General features: G+C 33.8%; 2 protein-coding genes across 7 annotated transcripts; one reads left to right on the forward strand and one right to left on the reverse strand.

Annotated features, from left to right (window-relative positions):
- Window positions 1-1,442: 1,442 nt before the first annotated feature.
- Window positions 1,443-2,358, forward strand: LOC130817463 (defensin-like protein 1). The gene is made up of 2 exons (XM_057683182.1): window positions 1,443-1,523; window positions 2,022-2,358. The coding sequence occupies exons 1-2, from the start codon at window positions 1,460-1,462 to the stop codon at window positions 2,189-2,191; spliced, it is 234 nt and encodes a 77-aa protein (XP_057539165.1). The 5' UTR covers window positions 1,443-1,459; the 3' UTR covers window positions 2,192-2,358.
- Window positions 2,343-20,062, reverse strand: LOC130817462 (pentatricopeptide repeat-containing protein At1g08610). 6 transcript variants are annotated; one of them, XM_057683176.1, is made up of 5 exons: window positions 19,795-20,048; window positions 7,905-8,026; window positions 6,726-6,819; window positions 4,053-5,951; window positions 2,343-3,593 (listed from the first exon to the last, which is right to left on the reverse strand). In XM_057683176.1, the coding sequence occupies exon 4, from the start codon at window positions 5,897-5,899 to the stop codon at window positions 4,142-4,144; it is 1,758 nt and encodes a 585-aa protein (XP_057539159.1). In that variant the 5' UTR covers window positions 5,900-5,951; window positions 6,726-6,819; window positions 7,905-8,026; window positions 19,795-20,048; the 3' UTR covers window positions 2,343-3,593; window positions 4,053-4,141. The 6 variants fall into 6 exon arrangements, with proteins under 6 accessions (XP_057539159.1, XP_057539163.1, XP_057539164.1 ...); XM_057683180.1 differs by lacking the exon at window positions 6,726-6,819 and having other exon boundaries at window positions 19,795-20,062; XM_057683181.1 differs by lacking the exon at window positions 7,905-8,026.
- Window positions 20,063-21,062: the final 1,000 nt, after the last annotated feature.

The raw sequence follows: 21,062 nt of genomic DNA on the forward strand, positions 1-21,062 counted from the left end.
GCCGATTTATTATATATTTTTTAAAATATTGTAAGTAGGCATTAAGAATGATGTAAGTAGGCATTAAGAATGATGTAAGTAGACATTTAAGATATTAAAAGTAGACATTAAGGATACAGTAAGTAAGTATTAAAGATAATGTAAATAGGCATTAAGAATATAGTAAATGGGCATTAATCTTCTAATGAGTTGGACTTGAGATACGTCTATCAAAGAGACAGTTTCTCAAGAGATTAGCTGTTTGATATTTACCTTTTCTTGTAATCAAATTCGCTTTGACCCAATTGAAAAAATAGATTTATAATTATGTAAAAATAATTTGGATATAAGTTATGATTTTAAATCGATTTAAAACATTTAAGCGATAACCAATCCGATAACCCAAATAAAGACGAATAAACAGCTAAGGCTCTAAGCCTCTAACCATATGCATACCTACCATATTCTGCTCAGTGCTGTGCATCCTTATTCACAGACCTCATTTCTGTTTGTTTGCCACCGTCCTTTTGGGAACTTGTAGGTTCCAAATCAAACGTACCTCATTGGCCTTTTAAAAAATTATTAGTGAGAAAATGAAGTTTATTTATTTATTTTGAGCGTTTTTTTATTGGTTAAATATTGAATTTTTTAAAGACAATTTTAAATTTATTGAGTCTATTAACTAATGAAGGAATGAAGAAGGTTAAAAGTTCTTAATTAATAACAAAATTAATAATTTCTAATTTCTAATTTCAATACAAGATATGAAATAAAACATCACATAATCACTTTTACTAATCAAACCAATATTGTAAAACGGAGGGGTAATATATATGAATCAACACGGATTAAAATAGGTATAACAAAATAATTATATTTTACTCATAAAAAGGATATATATTAGTTATATAGTAGTATGGAGAAGGAGTCAATGATAATCAAACTAAGATTTTGACGAAAAAATATGGTATATGGCACAAGATAAGCCCTAATTCCTAATCAAAATAAATTTTTGAAAAATTAATTGAATATTGGGAGTGTTTTTTTGTTGTTTAAAAAGTCAAAAAATAAAAAAGTATTTACTAAAGACTTTTAAACCAGTTAAAAAGTCAAATTTTAAAGTTAAAATTAAAATAAAAAAAATAACTTGTTTTTTTTTATAGGTGTTGGATTATAAGCCCACTTTTCCTTAATAAAAAGTTAATAGCTAATATCTAATTTTACCAGATTTTCACCTTGAACAACAAGTTTATCCAACTAGTTTAAAAACCAACACTTATAATTAAGATGTATAAAGAATTAAATGGTTTGAGATTCTATTATTCTAAGTAGTTATGATCCCTTGGCCTTACCCTTACCCTTACCCTTATTGTGGTAGTCTAGGCTCTAGAAGACTAGAACATTCCCATTTAGTTGTATATATAGAGTACCCTGACTATGCTTTACCAAGCCTAAATAATACTTTTATTTCTACTCACATATGAAAATGGAGATGAGAAAATGCGTATGGTTTTTCATGTTATTGCTTATCTTGTTTGCTTCACGTAAGTACCTTATTTCTTCGCTTTATTTTTCTTTAACTTGTGTGTGGAACATTAATGAACCCCTGCATACTGCATTATAGTCATAATTATAATCATCAACTCGATATTCATTATAAGTCGGAGTCCAGGGGAGTAAGATAGCATATAGATTATATACGAGGAAAAGACAAAAAAGAATGTACTCAGATACATCACAAATAGAAGGGCCTTGCAAATAAAAAATGTGACATACAACTCACTTGGAGAAGCACCTATAACTAAAGAAACTATATTAAATTTGTAACAGCGCCATAAAAATAAAAGTAAATGGTAAAATATAAACAATATATAGGTTACAAATTCATGTACTTGTAGGGCAAAGTAACAATCAACATCAAGATCAATATCAACATTTCTATACATTTGTTAGTGTTATTAATGAGGTTGTTTTCGATTGACCCATAATACTAAACGTTATCTGCAACTTCATATAAATAAGAAATGATAATGATGATACAGAAGAAATGGTAAAGCAAGTAGAAGGAAGGATGTGCGAGTCAAAGAGTCATCATTATAGGGGAGCTTGTTGGAGGGAGCATAACTGTGCTATGAGTTGCCGTGTCGAAGGTTTTTCCGGCGGACATTGTAAAGGCTTTCGCGGCCGCTGTTTCTGTACTCGTCGCTGCTAATTAGCCAGTAGCAGTATTATTACCTTGCTGATCTCAAATGCTCCTTTGTTTAGTTGGTAATTGGGAGTATCTCATTATCTTTTGTTGTCAGTCTAACTCATTTGGGTTTCAAAACTATGTAAAAACCATTGCCTTTGGACGTTTTTTCTGTTAGTAAGTCACATGGAGCATGTTTTAATAATTAGTTTTGGATTTATTCTGTTTTGTCTTTGGTATATCAACTTTAAAGCACTTCAATTTTTAATTAGTCGCTTAATAGAATATGTTTGGCAAATTGTTTTTTAATTTGTCTTTTAGCTTTTATTTTTTGGTTGATTAAACAGTAAAAAAAAATTTACTTTTTAAAAGAGCTAAACAAACAAATGTTTAAGCTAAAATACAAAAGCTACTGAAAGTAATTTTTAATAATGTTTTTTTCTCTTATAAATAGCTAACATACAACAATCAATTAGTTTTTACTTTTTATCAAATATCTCCACAACAATCAGCTTAAATAGTTTCCTAACAAGATAACCAAAAAACAATTAGACCAACTAATCAAACAAGTCAACACTAAATCATTAGCGGTCAAACACCCCATTAACATCTATTATCTTTAAAGTAGCAAACTAGCTCTTTTACTATAGACTATAGTTGAAGCCGAAAAGTTATATTTAATAGCACCTTGTTCGAATCAATACCTGAAAGTTCTTACTTCCTTTGAATGTGCCACACCTCTCAAACCCAAAAAAAATTGAAGGAAATAGATTATCTAATAATAGCAATAAACAGAATATTTTGAGTAGATTTAAGATTGATCGATGATCTTTTTATTCATCCACAAGGGGTATTTAAAGGCAAAAATATTGTTCATGCACTACATTCTATCACCGATAGAATCTATCCAAAATTACTCTTCATATGCATATTCTTTTATTCGTTCATCAGTTTATAATATATCACACAACTCCCTAACAACTAACAAGGATCACATTATTACAGGCGCCAAATAGTATAAACCTTTATAACATGTTCATATTTCCGGGGAAATTCTTCTCTGTGGGAGCCAAGAGGATAGGGAAGGATGTCAAGGAGAAAGGTGCGGAACCTATACTCCTCACCCCCTTAAGTTTTTGGGCTCACTCCGTCAACAAAATCGCAACAACGATGTCCAAATTAAGGGGGCCAATTGCAGTAAAACAAGCCATAGACAAGTGCACCAAACTATTTCTAAACCATAGCAATTAATTTAGAATATTGTGACAGAATGAAATTTACTGAGAAGAAAACTTTACTGCACTTTCAGCGAAGAATCAGCCCATTAACACTGGATTATGGAATCTTTGGTTACACATATCAGCTTAAGGGCTGGGATATTACGTAGTGTCTCGTACCATGAGATGTTTGTAAACATAGAGCTCACCTGGAAGCCAAATCAAGAGATTAGATATAACTGAAGGTAATGAAACGAATGGATATATTAGTATGATGCAACATTATTAAAATTTTAAGTTCCTACACCATGAATTAGCACAGATAAGAGCAACAGAAAGCCAGATAACCATAATTAGACCACAGATGATTCTCAGCATTGCATATAAAGCTTCATACTATAGAGTAAAAGCCTCTAAAGAGATAGCAGAAGTGATGCGTCAAATATAATGTTTTGCAGCTGCTTCTATGACGTAAAGTTCCAACGACACGCATGCTTATAACATCAATTATGATCTACACTCGTATCAAGTGCCAAGTACATGAAGTTAGAGCTCGAAATGAAAATCTCAGGCTTCAACAAGATAATACCATGGATTATGGAATACTAATTCGAGAAGGTAAAATAAGTTTAGAAATCTTTTAGGGTTGATGCATAAAGGGGCAATACCTTCATAAAAGAGTACTTTAAGAAACCGTGAAGCGAAGGTAACGCTGAAAGGGTGGTACCGGGAATGTTGCAGACGTAAAATTTGCATGTTAATCCAGCTTAACACCTTCTCTCAGAACCCCCCACTCAACTAGCTTAGAAGAAAGTCCATGAGCCTCTTCAATCATACCACAAGCAGCTAAACCTCTAATTAAACTGATATAAACAGTTGCATCTGGCTTGATCTGATTGCAGATCATGATTTCGAGAACTTGTATAGCAACATCCAGTTTCTCGTTTCTACACATCTCCAGAATCATAAACCTGCAAAAGCTATTTGCTATCTTGTGGTTTCTTCTCTCCATCTCCCTGAGTACCTCCACAGCCTCGTCAAATTTATCTGCCCGACAAAAACCCCAGACAAGACAACGATGAGTTATTTCATCAGCTAAAATCCCCTTATCTATCATTTCATTGTACACTTGCATTGCTTTCTCCATATAACCTTTCCTGGTCAGACCATCGATGACAATGTTATAAGTAATCAGGCCAACAGAGCAGTTACTATGACTTAATACCCGAACAATGCAAAGAGCTTCATCCACCATTCCTTCCTTACAAATGGCTGCTAAAAGGGTATTGTAAGTTATTATATCTGGGGAAAAGTTCCTGCCAATCATTTGATCAAGAAAAGTTAAGGCACGACCCAAGAGCCCGTACTTGCAGAAACCATTAATTAAGATGTTATAAGTAATAACAGTTGGTGATTGGGAAGTATGATTCATGATGGACAAAATTTCATCAGCTTCTTCCCAATAACCATGGCTACACATAGCATGAAGTATTGTATTATAGGTCACGGTATTTGGCTCTAAACCATGAGATATCAAATTATATATGACCAAAGCCATTTCTTCAAATTTTCCTTCTTTAGATATAGAATTCACCAGCGAATTGAATGTGATTATATCAGGATAACAGCCTTCAACAGAGAAATCATCCAACACTTCAAGAGCTCTTACTACTCCGCAATGCTTCATGACTAAATCTAGTATAATCATGTATGTGATAACATAAGGAGGACAACCCTTTCTAAGTTGCTCTTTCCAAAATGTTATAGCTTGATCATACTTGCCCTTATAAAAGAAGCACCTGATGATGGTATTATATGTGATTGCATCTGGTGGACAGCCACTGCAGTTCATATCTTCCAAGACGTCAATGGCTGAATTTAACTGCCCAATATTACAAAATCCCCCAACTAACATGTTGTATGTAATAACATCCGGAGTACCACCAGACATTACAACAATATGCAAAACCTTTTCTGCTTTATCAACCTGGTTTAGATGAATAAGACCACGTATCAAATTTATACATGAAGGAAAATGAGGAATTTGGCTTTGACGAGCCATGATCTCCACCAACCTTGTTGCTTCAAAGAGCTTTCCATAGCTACAGAATCTTTGAAGGATATCATTGTTTTTGCGCTCATCATTCTCCACAAAAGGTCCATCTAGCCAAGAAACAGACCTCTTCAAACAAATTTGTCTAGTATTCTTATGTAGACTGGCTGTAGATCTCTGAGACCTCCATTTCCATTCATCATGACTAACTTCATCAACATCATCAATGCAAACACTACCACGCTGAGCTCTGCATGTTATCCCCAAAATTTCTTTCCTTAAACTATATCCAGAAATTCGTAAACAAAGTCGACAATTATGGTTATAGTCAAACTTAGTTGGCTTCACAGATGTACAACGGTTTAAAGTATCACAACCTTCCTTTCTCTTACAACTTGATTGCCCGTCTTGTAAACAAGGAACCCCAACTGTAGAGCGTTGAGAAGCAGCCGCAGGCACCATCCTTGAGTTCAATGCTCTATCGTATCTTCACAAATCATTCTGTGAGAACAACCTGTTTCATGGAACATCAAGAACAATATCAAAACCTTGATTGGTACTTGAGATTAATTACAGAATTTCTTTTTCAACATGATGTACTGCAATTGAAAATTTTAGAAGGGCGTGCAACAACCAAAATCACAGAACAAATATTGAAATTTAGAATACATATATACATACACGTCAAGGAAAGTGAGAGAGAGAGAGCAACAAATCTTAATTGGAATATACACTAGCTGCGCAACAAATATTAACTGTAATAGCCATACCCATCAGTGAGGAACACACACGCGCGCACACACACACAAACACACACACACACACACACATATATATATATATATATGATTTGGATCATGTGAAAACCAATTAAAGTGGTGAAAACCAATTAAAGTGGTGAAAACTAAAAACAGGTGAACATAAAACCTTAAATGGTATATATATTCTGGTGGTAATTTTGTAAATAATTAGACATTTGCTAAAAGGAGTACATACATGCTTAAAAGATGTACATATTCAGATGACAGTTTTGTAAATATTATAAACTTTTTCCTTTACAAAAATATGTACACCCTATAAGATAGTATGTACACCTTTTGCCACAATATGTATATCTCTGTTTGGTTTTCAGTTTTCTTCACTAGTGGTTTCTTCACTAGTGGTTTTCATTTGTTCATATATATATATATATATATATATATATATATATATATATATATATATATATATACACACACTTAAAAATTACAACATTCTATTACCCCTAATGCCATTAAGTAGCTCTCACCTAAATGGGTTTAGGGGTCGAATGTACGCAACCTTACTCTTGTTAGTGACAACAAAGGAAATGTTTCCGATTGACCCTCAGCAGCAAACATCATCTACAAGTTTACATGAATAAGAAGTGTATGAGTTAATGAACCATTTTAGTTTAGCCCATTTTGAATTCCAAACCCAAAGAACTATAAATCTTTGGCTCAATCGAAATAAGGAACAATATACTTTTAAAATTGTAGTGCCTATTTCTTTACCCCTTTTGACGTTACTAATGCAACACTTTATCAAATAAATTAGGATAACAGCTCAATGACACTAGGATAGTTTAAGTTTATTATTAACACCTAACTAGTATAGTTAATTGTCCTACTAGAGGCCTAACATTTTCAAATTTTTCAAAGCAATGCAGTCAAGTTGAATATAAAATAAATTGAAGCCTAGTTCTAGATCTATGTGTTATGAATGGTGTGACTTGAATGCACAAATTAAAATGTGCATTCATGTGTGGACATTTTTCAAAGCAATGCAGTCAAGTTGAATATAAAAGAAATTGAAGCCTAGTTCTAGATCTATGTGTTATGAATGGTGTGACTTGAATGCACAAACTAAAATGTGCATTCATGTGTGGACATTTTTCAAAGCAATGCAGTCAAGTTGAATATAAAAGAAATTGAAGCCTAGTTCTAGATCTATGTGTTATGAATGGTGTGACTTGAATGCACAAACTAAAATGTGCATTCATGTGTGGACATTTTTCAAAGCAATGCAGTCAAGTTGAATATAAAAGAAATTGAAGCCTAGTTCTAGATCTATGTGTTATGAATGGTGTGACTTGAATGCACAAACTAAAATGTGCATTCATGTGTGGACTCTTGGAATGGTATCCTATGAGTGTGTTAATGCTATGAGTGTGTTAATGTAGGTGAATTAAGTAATGGTTTTGAATGAGAATGTTTATGATGATGAGTTAAGTGTATGATTAATGCATGAGTTATGGGCATATTGATGAAGACACTTAAGCAAAGGTGTTTATGAGGTATAATGAATAAATGATACTCAATGGTCGTGTTCTGTGTGAGATGCTCGAACAAGGCACAAGCAGAGCATGATATTGCCTTGAATGAGCAGCAGGAACAGTAGCATCCAGATGGTCCAGGTGAAGAAGTTAATGGCTCGAACGAGCACCTACCAGCCAGCAGTCCAGTACTTGTCAGAAGCAACTGCTCGAACGAGCAGGTATGTGGCTCGAACGAGCAGTCATCAGCCAGCTTGCCTTGGATTCGTTTCTCTGACGTTTCATTCACTTTGGAGCTGTTTCAATATGTTTAATTCTTAGCACTAAATCTGTATTACTTGTTAATATAGTTAGCTCTATAAATAGTGAGCTCATTTGCTCATCTAATCACATCAAACACAACCCCTAGGCCAAACACATAGCCTTTATTTTATCTCTTACTCAATTGTAATACCTCATTTGTAAGAGTGTTTTTGCTCCATTGAAATAATGTAAACAAGCAACTACACACCACGAAGGACGTAACCATCATTGGGTGAACCTCCTTAAATCATTGTGTCATATTGCAATTTTATTTTCGTCAAACGTTTGTTAATTCATTGAAATCGTTAATCGTTCATCAAAGTACTTCGCATCGTAACGATCTTTTTCACTATGTGTTTGGCACTATCTAAGGATTTTGGGTACTTTAGAATCAACTGATGAAACACAGAAATTGAAATCAATTATTTCCTTGAGAGAAGGCATTTCCATACCATACCAATGCACACAACCAAACATGCATACAAAACAATACTAACAAGAAAAATCGGGAGAAATCTTGCAATTTCACTCCCCATCCCATTTGCCATTTTGAATAAAAATTCTCGGTAAATCCATTCCGTTCACAAAATATTTAAGAGAGATTTAAAAGAAGGGTAAACCTTCGAATCATTTCACATTGAAGTCATGGTGTAATAGGAATAAATATCATAAAACCAATATCATCCTCGATCCTCCTAGAAGGCTAACAACGAGTTGTGAAAGTAAGATAACTCTTAATATTCACATTTCCTAACAATCAAGATGAGTGTAATAGCCCGAGTCTTGATCACTTTTAGTAAAATTCTTTTTCTGGCACAACAGAAGACTTTTGACTGATTACTCGGGTTATTTCAACCTCACAACAAAGGTCTAAGCAAACCAATTTGAGTTTTATAAATAAATACTTAAATGAATTAAATAATTTTATAAAAACTTACACAAATTTCCTTTTTCAAATAAGTTACAAATAAATTTCTTAAATACAAATATTGTTTATAATGAAAATCAAAAACGCAATTCATCTCAAGAAAGAAGTTTCGACCATGCTTCACTGCGCTACTCTGATATCCAACTAACACCCGTAATACTCGTAAATGCACTATCCCTCAAGAGGCAATTATTTAGAGTGACAACAAAAACTGTGCAATATCAGCAACCACGGCTGAATAGTACAGCAAACAATGAAACCTTTATAGCACCCAAAAGGGACTCCACATAGCACTTAGGACTTCACATAAGTCAAAACAGACGATGGGAATCGGGTCAGCTACTAAGTAGAGTATAGAATCTTGCCAACAATTTTACAAGTATAGAAATATGTGCATTTCAATAAGTAATATGCAAAAATAAGTGCATTAAAAAAATAATATGCAAGGTGTTTTTTGTAATATAAGAGATTCATTTTTATGTTAAATTTATATATTTAACTTCTGATCCTTCTGCTTGAATACCAGGGCGTGATTTACTAACACTTCTGCTTGAGCGTTAGGGCGTGGAATCCAAATATTTATTAAATGAATGCAACACATATGATCTTTGTTTGATATATGCAAAGGCCTGTTAGGGTGAGGTAAACCAAAACCCCAAACTTAGTGGGAGTCGTCACTCCTCCAGTACAATGTTGCTCGAGCCACAAGTCAGGTTAAATAACCTTATTGTGTTCGCCGTATTTTACGTGCCGGAAAACACGTCCCACGTTTTTTACATACCAGAAGCATGTTTCGGCATTTCCTTACTATCAAGCCTTTTTATTATCATGCTACTGTTTTCATATAAATGCAACATTACAATAGTGCATACAATATAAACAAAATTATAACAATTTATATTTAGGTCGATAAGTCAATTCCAACTTAATACTAAGGTTTACACAAATTTTACAACTATAACAACTTGTTTGATAAGTTTAAGCCATTTTAGCAAAGTCATTTTTGTACCTTTGGGAATCCATGGACACATGAACAAGATTTTACAAAACATTTTGAAGAAATTCCAATCGAATATTATTCTAGACATTTGTGCGATCGTAAAGACTGGTCATATTCCTCATTCTAAACTCGAACAAAGAAGATATAGCCAAAATATAAATTGACTGAAAACTGAAAACTACCTTGTCGCGTGTTGCGATTTTTGGCACATTTGGACAACATCAAACAATCAAACCAACACAAAACTTAATCTAAATTCAATAAAGAACACAAAAATCTCAATCATAATTCAAGCTAAGACTTACAATTAAACTCAATCAAATACTTGATATAGTTTTGCTTAAATAATTTTGATCAAGTTTTGCAATCAAAATCACAACATTATGATATAACTTGATCAAATCTCCCATTTGGATTTTATATTAAGTTATACCACACCTTTTAAATACTTTAAAGAGGATTATTAATTAGAGTTCTACCTCAAGCAACTCTAAGAAAAGCTTTGAGAAGAAATCCATAAGCATGTACTTGAAAGTGACCATGGATGACTTCCTCTTCAATTTGGTTTACTTCTGACTCAAACAAACTTGAATCTCCACTTTAATCCATCCAACAAACCCAATAAAAAGCTTAGATGAACTCAAAAACCAGATTAGTAGATCACCCATTAAAATCTAAAGCTTGTAATCCCAATTCACAAATCCCGTATGATTTCAGGACACCTCTTACTAAAACAGGCATAACTCACTCATACAAAAACCAAATGGGATGTTTCAAGTGGCTACGCGACTGTGACTCGAAGCTCTACAAAGCATATGAAGACACTAGGACCCAGAAACAACCAGAACTGTTCCGAAAAGTACAAAACAGAAAGTTCAGTTTATGAACTGAAATTTCAGAACCCCAAATACTCAATTTGATACTAGAAATCAAATAACCCAAATAACCAATACTAATCAACACTAACAAGAATCCAATTACTAATTGAACCTATATACTCAACTTAAATTCAAGTTGATACTTAAATTTGAATTACTCAAATAGATAATCTGAATAACCCTAAATGTAGAATGAAGTTAATACCCAACTCTACTTAATTTCTATTACCCAACAAACACTTAGTACCAACTAAAATTTACATTGGAGAAGATGAATTCAAAACCTCCAAATCCTAGCTATGAAATTCGAAAATGAAAGAAAGAAAAGGAAAGATTTCTAACCTAATTCAACTTACCATAAAGAAGAAAACTTGCAACTGATAACTCTTAAATTGGATTTAAGAGCAAGAATTGTTCAATGGAGTTTAAGGAAGAATGGCGTGAGGAAGAAGATGAAGTTGAATTGTTTCAGAAAGCTTCTTTTTCTCAATTCCTGATATTCCTTTCATAAAGCAAGAAGGAAAATCTTAATTGACACTTAGCAAATGTAAGTGTATTGATTAACACCAAGCAAGTTTGGTGTCAATCTATTAAAGCACCCAAGAAACATTTTTCACACATATACCCAACACTATAACGCATTAGACCCGTAATTGAATAATTTATCTCATATTAAAAAAAATATGTTTGACTAAATAAATATTGTAGGTAAAATAAATAATCTTATAATTTTACTTTATTCAAACTTTGCTTTAAATTAAATAAAGGAAAGTTTATATATGAGTTAAAATAAATAATAATAAAAATTATCATTTCTAAAATAATATTACTCAGATTAACTTAACTCGAATCCCAATTTAACTTAATTAGTACTATAATTAAGTTGTATTAAAATAATGGTTGTTTCATTCTCCCCAACTTAAAATAATTTTCGTCCCCGGAATTACAATACACATCATAAATAACTTCAGACACTCTCAAACTTAATTAGTACTCTAATAAAGTTGTATTAGAATAATGACTGTTACAATGAGTTTTAACATAATGCAAAAACAAGGAAACGTGACACCGCATCGACCGCATTGTAAAGGTTTTCAATAAAAACGAATCGATATTTCCAGCATTGTAAAGGTATAAAAAACTGTGCTTTGGGTTATTTTAAGGAATATCTCACTCTTTCAACTGTCATTAGGTGTTACAATAGTCTTATCACTTTCTTACCGCATTAGGGTGTCATTAGCACAAACGCGATTGTGGACTACTTAGAGCTCATTTTGAATTAACTATTAAGGGACTTTGTTTCCACTTAATTATCACCATTCTAGGGTTTATCGAGGAAGCACTAACTCAATCAACTCCTTCATAACTATAGTAAGTACACAAGTAATCTAGTATCATGAAAAAACAAAATCAATTCAAGATCTCTTAACGTTGTTTAGAGCACTTCCTCACAAAGACACATGTCATCTAATTATAAAAACTACCAAATATAACACTCCACAATCATGCCGACTTATAGGAGGAGCTCCATGAGCAATGGGTCAGGGTTCAAGATTTTTGGGGTCCCAATTTTCTATTTAAAAAAACTAATATACCATTTATGGTAGTATTGTAACAGTGTAGTATCTATGTTAGTTACTAATTACTGGCCTAATACTCAGATTTTTTGTGTTAGCTCTCCAATTCCCCATAAAAACTCTTCAAATTTCTGCATTATCTTTCAAAGTTTTTCTCTTCACTGCCATTAAGGAATGATGCATAATTAAATTCCCATATTCACTCTAATTTTCAAAAATTTTAAAAATTTCCAAAACTTCAATATCAAATGAAGGTGAAATGAAGGTGTAATTATTTCCTTTGTTTTTCATTATACCTTCGAACTATAAAAACCACAAAATTTAGAATCATAAACTGATTCATTGCAGGAATAGTTCATAACAAATGTAAAAGTTACGTATTCATCAACAAAATTTTGGAATTTATGGGGTTTAATAGTTTAGTTTTGGCAAAATTTTCTGAAACAAATTTGTATAAATAATGAAAAAAAAATTCAAGAGACTAGTTCATAAATGAAATAGATAGTTAGGAAGACAAAAAAAAATAATGAGAAACTGAGAATAGAAGTGGGTCATTTTTAATAAGAAAAATAAATCATTCCTAAAGTACTTCTATTTTAAGAAAAAGGTGAGAAAAGACTCAGTGGTAGATAGATGTAAAATGTGTGCGATGTGCTTTGGAAATCGAAGTATTATTTTTTCTTATTTTTTTCATTAAGTTTATTGGGTGATTTTCATTTCAATTATGGGTGTCCATTTCATTTAGAATAAAATTTAAGTAGTTTTTAAATAATTAATTATATGTAATTATGTTATTATAGATTTAAAAAATAAAAAACACACTTATGTTTTCAAGGGCCCAAATTTTGTTTTTTTGCTCAGGGCCTAAAGTATCTGAGCCGGCCCTGTCCACAATAGTTGATGCCATACACAGTTAAGAATTATAATTTATCAAACAAGATCCACGTCAATGTCAATGCCTTAATTAAATCAAATAAGTAGAATTGCATCTTGCATCAACCAAGAATCCCTTTTTTGCACATTGCGTTTGCTATATTTCTCCACAAAGTTCATATAGGAAAATGAATCGTAATAAACGCAATAAGGAGGGAGTACTCATTAACAAAGAGTTCACTTCTCCATCTATTTAGAGGTGATCATTCGGATCATCGGATCGATTACGAGTCAGATGTTGATGCAATTATGGATAGCCCACAGCCCAAAGCAAAGGAAGAAAAGCATAATTGCATCATTGCACTTGCTCAGCCCATTGAACCTATGGAACTTGCTGATTTTTGCTTGAAGACTAAGGAGGATCATCTTAAAATTGGATTAAACATCAACATGGAAGCATGGAAAGATTATGAGGTACCAAAAGAAGAGCTTCCAGCAGCACGCAAACAGAACAGAAGCATACAAAGAAGCATGCCAGCAACAGAACAAGCAGAGTATCAATCTGCCGGGCAGCCTACCTTGCGAACCATGGAACGCCCAACCTGGTGCACGTATGAGCGAGGAAATCCAAGGGTTGTCATCTTTGGACATGAAATAAGAAGCCAAGACCCAAGGATGATGGAGCTAGCCCTCACAGAACCCACGAGAACAGCTCCAAGGTCGCTTGTTCGCCAGTTGTTTGAAAATAGCTGATTCAATGTGTTAGAGTTATTTTTATGTTTCTGTTTTTAGTTCTTGATTTGGCACGTGTTTTTAATAATAAGGCACGGGGTTAGTATGATTGTTAGACACCCCATTATAGCCATTAAAGCTCTATATAAAGGGCATGCTCATTGTAATAGAATTCAGTTGTTGATTAATGAAATTTCCTTCTAAGTAATTGAGAGCAATTACAATCTGAGTGTTGTCTTTGTGAGTGAAGCAAAGGTAGTATTCAGCCATTTCCACGAGGGTTGAGAGAGTGAATCTCGACTTTAGTGTGAGGAGGAGGCCAGGAACCGAGTGAAGGTTCATTGTCTCCATCCACGACATAGAACCATTCATCCGAATTGTTCTTGTCACCCTTCTGTTTTCATACAAAACAGAAGGTTTGGTTTGTTCTGCGTGTGTCAAGAGTGGTCGTGGCATCAATCTTGAAGGCTTTAAGTGGGTTCTTGGATCGACCATCCCCATACTCGCATCAATTGGTATCAGAGCAAGGCTGTAGAGAAGGGACACGATCAAAGGAGTCGAGAAAATCAGGTATAAACGGTCATCCATACGTGCTGGTAAGAACAATCTGGAAAATCAGGTTGTGCCATTTTTTTTCAATTTTCATGAATAAAGGTACGAATTCAGTCTTATACTTTCATAATTCGATCTTTCTTTGTTAATTACTCATTTGTGATTAAGTAATACGTGTTATATCTTATCATTATATGAATTTGATTGAGGAATGCAAATTTCTGAAAATCTGATTATCGCATGATTGAATGTGCATCCATTTGATTTCTGAAAATTTTGTTTTGAGTCATTATACACATCAAATTTGGTCGACTAAGTCAATTAAATTCAATTCTTGAATGTCCTGAATGCATACTCATCGAAATTTGATGGCAATTGCGATTTAAACATTCGAACCAAAGTCTTCGCTGAGAAAACTGGTATACGCGATTTTGGTTCTTGTAATTTGATTCCTTGATTGCTGTGAAAGTGATTTCTGATAGGAATTGGATAGAATTGGTTGTGAATCATTGAGTATTACGTTTGCTTTGAGGAAGATTGGTAATAACAATCTGATTTGCAAAAGTTTTCTGGAAAATTAGGGTTTGTTATTGTGCATCTGAATTTCTTCCTTTTTGTTTGCTGCATTTGATTTTCTGTAGTTTATTGAACGCATTAGATTGTTTAATCGTTGTTTAGATCTTAATTTTACATTGCCTAACATCATATTACGTTCTTGAATCATCATCACATAAAGTAGTTCAGAAAGCAAAGGATTGAAGAACAAAAATCTGTCATTCATCCTCATTTAATCAGAAATCTTTGTGCATTGATTTGTTTGATGATAAATTTGTTCTACTTTCTGTATGTTTGATAAAATTGATTCTAATCAAAAGAACTTGGTGTAACAATTTCGAGGAATCTGAATTCTAAGTTTCTGTGTGCTTTTCCTGTAGTTGCTGTCAGAAGCCATTGAATCCATCTGTGCTATGTTCTTGTTATTGCTGTGCACCTGAATTTTTTGCTTTATTTGTTGTTGTTAGAAAGTGTCAAATTATTGAGCTTATTTTTGAACATTAACAGTAAATACATATTGATTGTACAGCCAAATTTTTTTTGCATTTCTTGATTACTGACAGAATGTATTATTTGCATTCCTACTGTGTTTGATATTGTTTGTGTTTTCATCTTCGTTTCTGAAAATTTACTGTTTAAGAATATCTTGCATTGTGGTATTGAGAACAACATGAGTAATGATGAAAGATTTGCTGAAATGGCCCTTGCCATTCAACAACTTGCACAAAGAATGATCAAACTTGTCCAAAATGAGGAAAAACTAACAAAGCTGAAACCCCTATCTCCACGCAATACCATGACTACTCCTACAAAACAAAACAAAGCAAGATATGTGCTGACCAAACGTGATTGTTATGAGGGAGTTCAGAATGGAAGAGAATCTAGGCATTTGATTATGAGAAAAACTAATGAGGAACAAGACCAACAGCACCACAAAGCATTGAAAGCACTAGAGGGTAAAACAGTAGACCTGGAGTTGATTAAACCCTTGACTGAAGATGATAATGAGATAAACAAACCACAACAGGAAAGCTCAGCTGCATACTGTAATAAGAATGATTTTCAATTCATGGACGATAAGAACGCAAGTTGTCTTGTGAATAGGAGTGAATGTTGCAAAGAATTTCAGAATGAGAGGAAATTTGTGCAACTGTGCACTAAAGAGATTAGTGAGGATCAAACCCAACAACAAACCAAGGTATTGAAATCAATAGAGGCTGAAACATTTGACACTGATTTGAGTAAAACTATTCCTACTGTTGATGTTGAATTACACCAACTGCACTTACAAAATTCATCTGCATACTGTGATCAAGTCAATCAGCAAACCAACACATTGAATTCATCAAAGGATGAAGCATTAGACACTGAGCTAATCTATACCTATTGATGATGTTGAGCCAAACAAACTGCACTTGCAAGATTCATCTACATGCTGTGAAATGAGTGGCTTTTATTTCATGGAAGACACTATCATTGACATTCATCCTGTTTGCAGGTATTATACAAATGATGAACAAAGGACTGTAAAGGTGCTGCAACCACAAAATGGATTCAAAAAGCAAGCTATAGTAGAACAGGAGCAGTGCAATATCCAAGCAGAAGGTGACATCAAGCCAAAGGAACTGCAGGAAGGAACATTGGCATGGATGCATGTTGATCTCCTGGACAGCCATGGAATCTCGAAGGCGTTCAACGTAGATGATTCCAGAAAACATGAGGGCAACGCAGAATTGAGGAAAATTCTGTTTAAAGAAGGAGGGATTGATGCAATTATGGATAGCCCACAGCCCAAAGCAAAGGAAGAAAAGCATAATTGCATCATTGCACTTGCTCAGCCCATTGAACCTATGGAACTTGCTGATTTTTGCTTGAAGACTAAGGAGGATCATCTTAAAATTGGATTAAACATCAACATGGAAGCATGGAAAGATTATGAGGTACCAAAAGAAGAGCTTCCAGCAGCACGCAAACAGAACAGAAGCATACAAAGAAGCATGCCAGCAACAGAACAAGCAGAGTATCAATCTGCCGGGCAGCCTACCTTGCGAACCATGGAACGCCCAACCTGGTGCACGTATGAGCGAGGAAATCCAAGGGTTGTCATCTTTGGACATGAAATAAGAAGCCAAGACCCAAGGATGATGGAGCTAGCCCTCACAGAACCCACGAGAACAGCTCCAAGGTCGCTTGTTCGCCAGTTGTTTGAAAATGGCTGATTCAATGTGTTAGAGTTATTTTTATGTTTCTGTTTTTAGTTCTTGTTTTGGCACGTGTTTTTAATAATAAGGCACGGGGTTAGTATGATTGTTAGACACCCCATTATAGCCATTAAAGCTCTATATAAAGGGCATGCTCATTGTAATAGAATTCAGTTGTTGATTAATGAAATTTCCTTCTAAGTAATTGAGAGCAATTACAATCTGAGTGTTGTCTTTGTGAGTGAAGCAAAGGTAGTATTCAGCCATTTCCACGAGGGTTGAGAGAGTGAATCTCGACTTTAGTGTGAGGAGGAGGCCAGGAACCGAGTGAAGGTTCATTGTCTACATCCACGACATAGAACCATTCATCCGAATTGTTCTTGTCACCCTTCTGTTTTCATACAAAACAGAAGGTTTGGTTTGTTCTGCGTGTGTCAAGAGTGGTCGTGGCATCAATCTTGAAGGCTTTAAGCGGGTTCTTGGATCGACCATCCCCATACTCGCATCAGATGTTTAGGTTCGGTTCAAAATCAGGTCTTATGCCCACATTGGTTTTTACATAATTGTAAACTCATTTTGAAGTCGAGTCAAAGCGAATTTTTATTATAAACTTAGTTTTAAAATGCGCGCTTCGCTTTGTGCCTCGTGCGCCTTGAGCTCAGGCTCAGCTGAAAACGCCTCGGCTAAGTGAGGCAAAGCCCATTCCAAGAGGTGTGCGCCTTGGGCACCTCAATGCGCTTCACACCCTGTGCGCCCGGCGTGCCTCCTTGTTGGGTTTTAGTAATTAACTTATGCTTGTTTGTTCGAAAAAGAAGTAAAACTCGAAACTCAAATTTACTTGAAGTTCGAAAAATTGTTGCTTCTTTAAGGAAAACAAAAAGTATGAGAAGAAGAAATAACTTTTGGAATTCTTTGTATTCTCATTATAATAGTTTTGTGCAAAAAGTGGTGTTTGTCATAATAATAATAAATGTTTTCAAGCTTGTTGATAATTAAATGTGAATATCATGTTGTTTAAAGTATTCCATATGTTTTAAAATTGATATTTAAGCTTTAGCAAAAAAGTGCACCTCGCATACAAAAATCTCACGCCATCGCAAAAGTCTAATTAAGGGTAATTGGGTAATTAGGTTAAATTAATGGAGGTGTTGGGGTGGGGGAATGGTGATGATTGGGGAGGCGTAGGGAGAGATTGGGGAAGAAGAGTCTAATCAGGGGTAATTGGGTGATTAGGTTAGATTAATGAATTTTATTAAAAGTCAAAGGTTATTACCTTGGTCAACGACCATTCAACAGGTCATCTCATCTGAATTTGGTGAAGTGGTTGTATCAATGTCGTGTTTATTAATTTGAAGATTGTTGTTCGCAAAAAAAAAACTTCGACGTTGTTTTATGTAATGGCCTAAACTTTAAGGCTGTAGTTGGTAACTAATCCTTTTCTAATTGATAAAATAAAACTAATGCTTTAAATAATGTTGCAACTTGACAGCACTTGGCACTTTGACGCATGGCAGATGCATCCCCTTTCCATTTTTCAATACTAATCCCCATATAAATCGTACTCAATTACTAAGACTATTACTAATTGCAATTGAGCGTGATATTTTCCCATTGTGAGTGTTGGAAAATGGAGAAAGTTTTTTTATGAAGTGATTTGTTTATTTTTTTTGTATAACTTCATTTAATTTAATATGTTTTTTAAAGCAACTTTAAAGTTATTGATTACTTTATACTTATATAGTTTGTGAGACATGGATACTTAATTGTTACGGACAGTATTAGAGTTATTAATTTTCCATACTTAGAACAATAAAGCTATTGAAATTTGATAATTGTATGATAACAAAGAACGAAATTTCTAATGAACTCATTTGGGAACCTAGGTTAACTCAAACAAAAAACTTCTTTTACCAATTTCAAATAAGCATAACAAAATGCTCCTCAAATTTAACCTTGTTTGGTTTTTTACACTAAATAGTGGTAATTAATGCTAGGTTCTTTAAAAAAAACATCTTTTACAAACAACTCCGTTAAATATTTTCCAAATTTTCTTAATACTTCTCCAAAACTAATTCTAGAAACACAAAACTCCCGAAATCCTATATATCCCATCTTCAATTTTCATAAATGTATGAGTTGGAATCTAAACCTAATTTCACACTACCGACTATCTTCATCCGAAAAGCAAATTTTAGTTAGAATTCTGTATATAATAATTCCTAAAATATTCAAAACAACCAAAAGGTGAAATCATAATACCAACACAAGGCATAAATCAGCAGTTTACAAGACCAAAACTATAACCAAATCCTCAATCAGTTCGACAACGAGGAGTATTATACAATTGACAATTAGAATTTTAAAAACAAAATTGGGGAGACGCCATTTATATGCAGGTAAAAAGACAACAGATTACAGGAAGACAAAAAACAACAGAAGATAAAGAGGGATTGAAGGTGACTTACCAAGAATTGGTAGCGGCGGCCGGCGGTAGCAATATCAAGTTCACCTACGAATGAACGTCAAGACCGGAGACTGAAGACTGAATTAAACTAATCGCTTGGGTTTTGACAAAATAGTGAAGTATATTCAATCTACAAGTAATTGATAGGTAGACTTCCCTAAATTTGAACTATCAACCCGAAATCAACGTGAAAATAATATAGTTCATAACTCATAAGTCATAACCTAGGTGGTTCTACGTTACATGAGAAAGAATTTAAAAGTAAAAAGGGATTGGTTGTTTTAATTTGTCAAACTTTTCAATTTTATATTATTAATTTTAGTCGACACTTAAAATGTTCATAGTTAATTAAAGGAATATAAAAATGAAATCACCCTTATTTTTTTATGGATCCAGACTTGAATTCAAACCTGTTGTTTCTTAGCGAAATCAGACTCGAACTTGAGTTCGATCCCTATGATTTGAAATTTTTTGACCCAAACTTAGATTTGCACAAGTCTGATGGGTCTCGCGTCCAAAAATAGGTCTTATACTAGTCTTAATCTATTTGTTAATATTTGGGTTTTTTACATTTTAAAGATTTCATTAAATCAAAACAAGAAACAACATTGCTTCCGAAAGACCGTTTTTATAAGAGATAGCTCTCCAGGCTTCGGCCCAACAAATAAAAAACTATAAAAACTGACGCGCGCGTTTGATCCTATTTGGAGTTGGTGTTATAACATATTGAAGTTAGAGTTATAACCTATTGAAGTTGGTATTATAACCTATTTGGAGATACCAACTTTAATATGTTATAATACTAACTCTAATAGGTTATAATACCAACTTTAATAGGTTATAACACCAATTTCATATAGGATTACACAACGTCCTTTATTTGGTAGTTATTTTTTTTGTTAATAATAGGCTTACCCATTTGAGACGTGTCTTTTATGAAGACAGTTTCAAGTAAGAATTTGAGAAGAAATATATATAAAGAGGTTTGGAAATAGTTTTTAAATGATTTTGGGTTGTTTGATAAGGTTGTGGATAGGGGTCTCGGATGGTACTGTTTCAAATGGGGTTCAAAAAAAAAGGTTTGGGGTCTGAAGACGTTAGTCCTTATCTCCCCTTACTCCTCTTTCATACAATGCCCCATTCTGTCCCCCCCTCCATTGTTTGTTGTCTTTCCTTCCCCTCACCACAACCCGTCCGCTCTTTCATAACTAGTCTTTGTAGCTCTTTGATCACAAAGATGCTCTTTCTTTATTCATGACATAATTTCTC

Source organism: Amaranthus tricolor, chromosome 7, assembly GCF_026212465.1.
Source record: "Amaranthus tricolor cultivar Red isolate AtriRed21 chromosome 7, ASM2621246v1, whole genome shotgun sequence".
Classification (NCBI taxonomy): domain Eukaryota; kingdom Viridiplantae; phylum Streptophyta; class Magnoliopsida; order Caryophyllales; family Amaranthaceae; genus Amaranthus; species Amaranthus tricolor.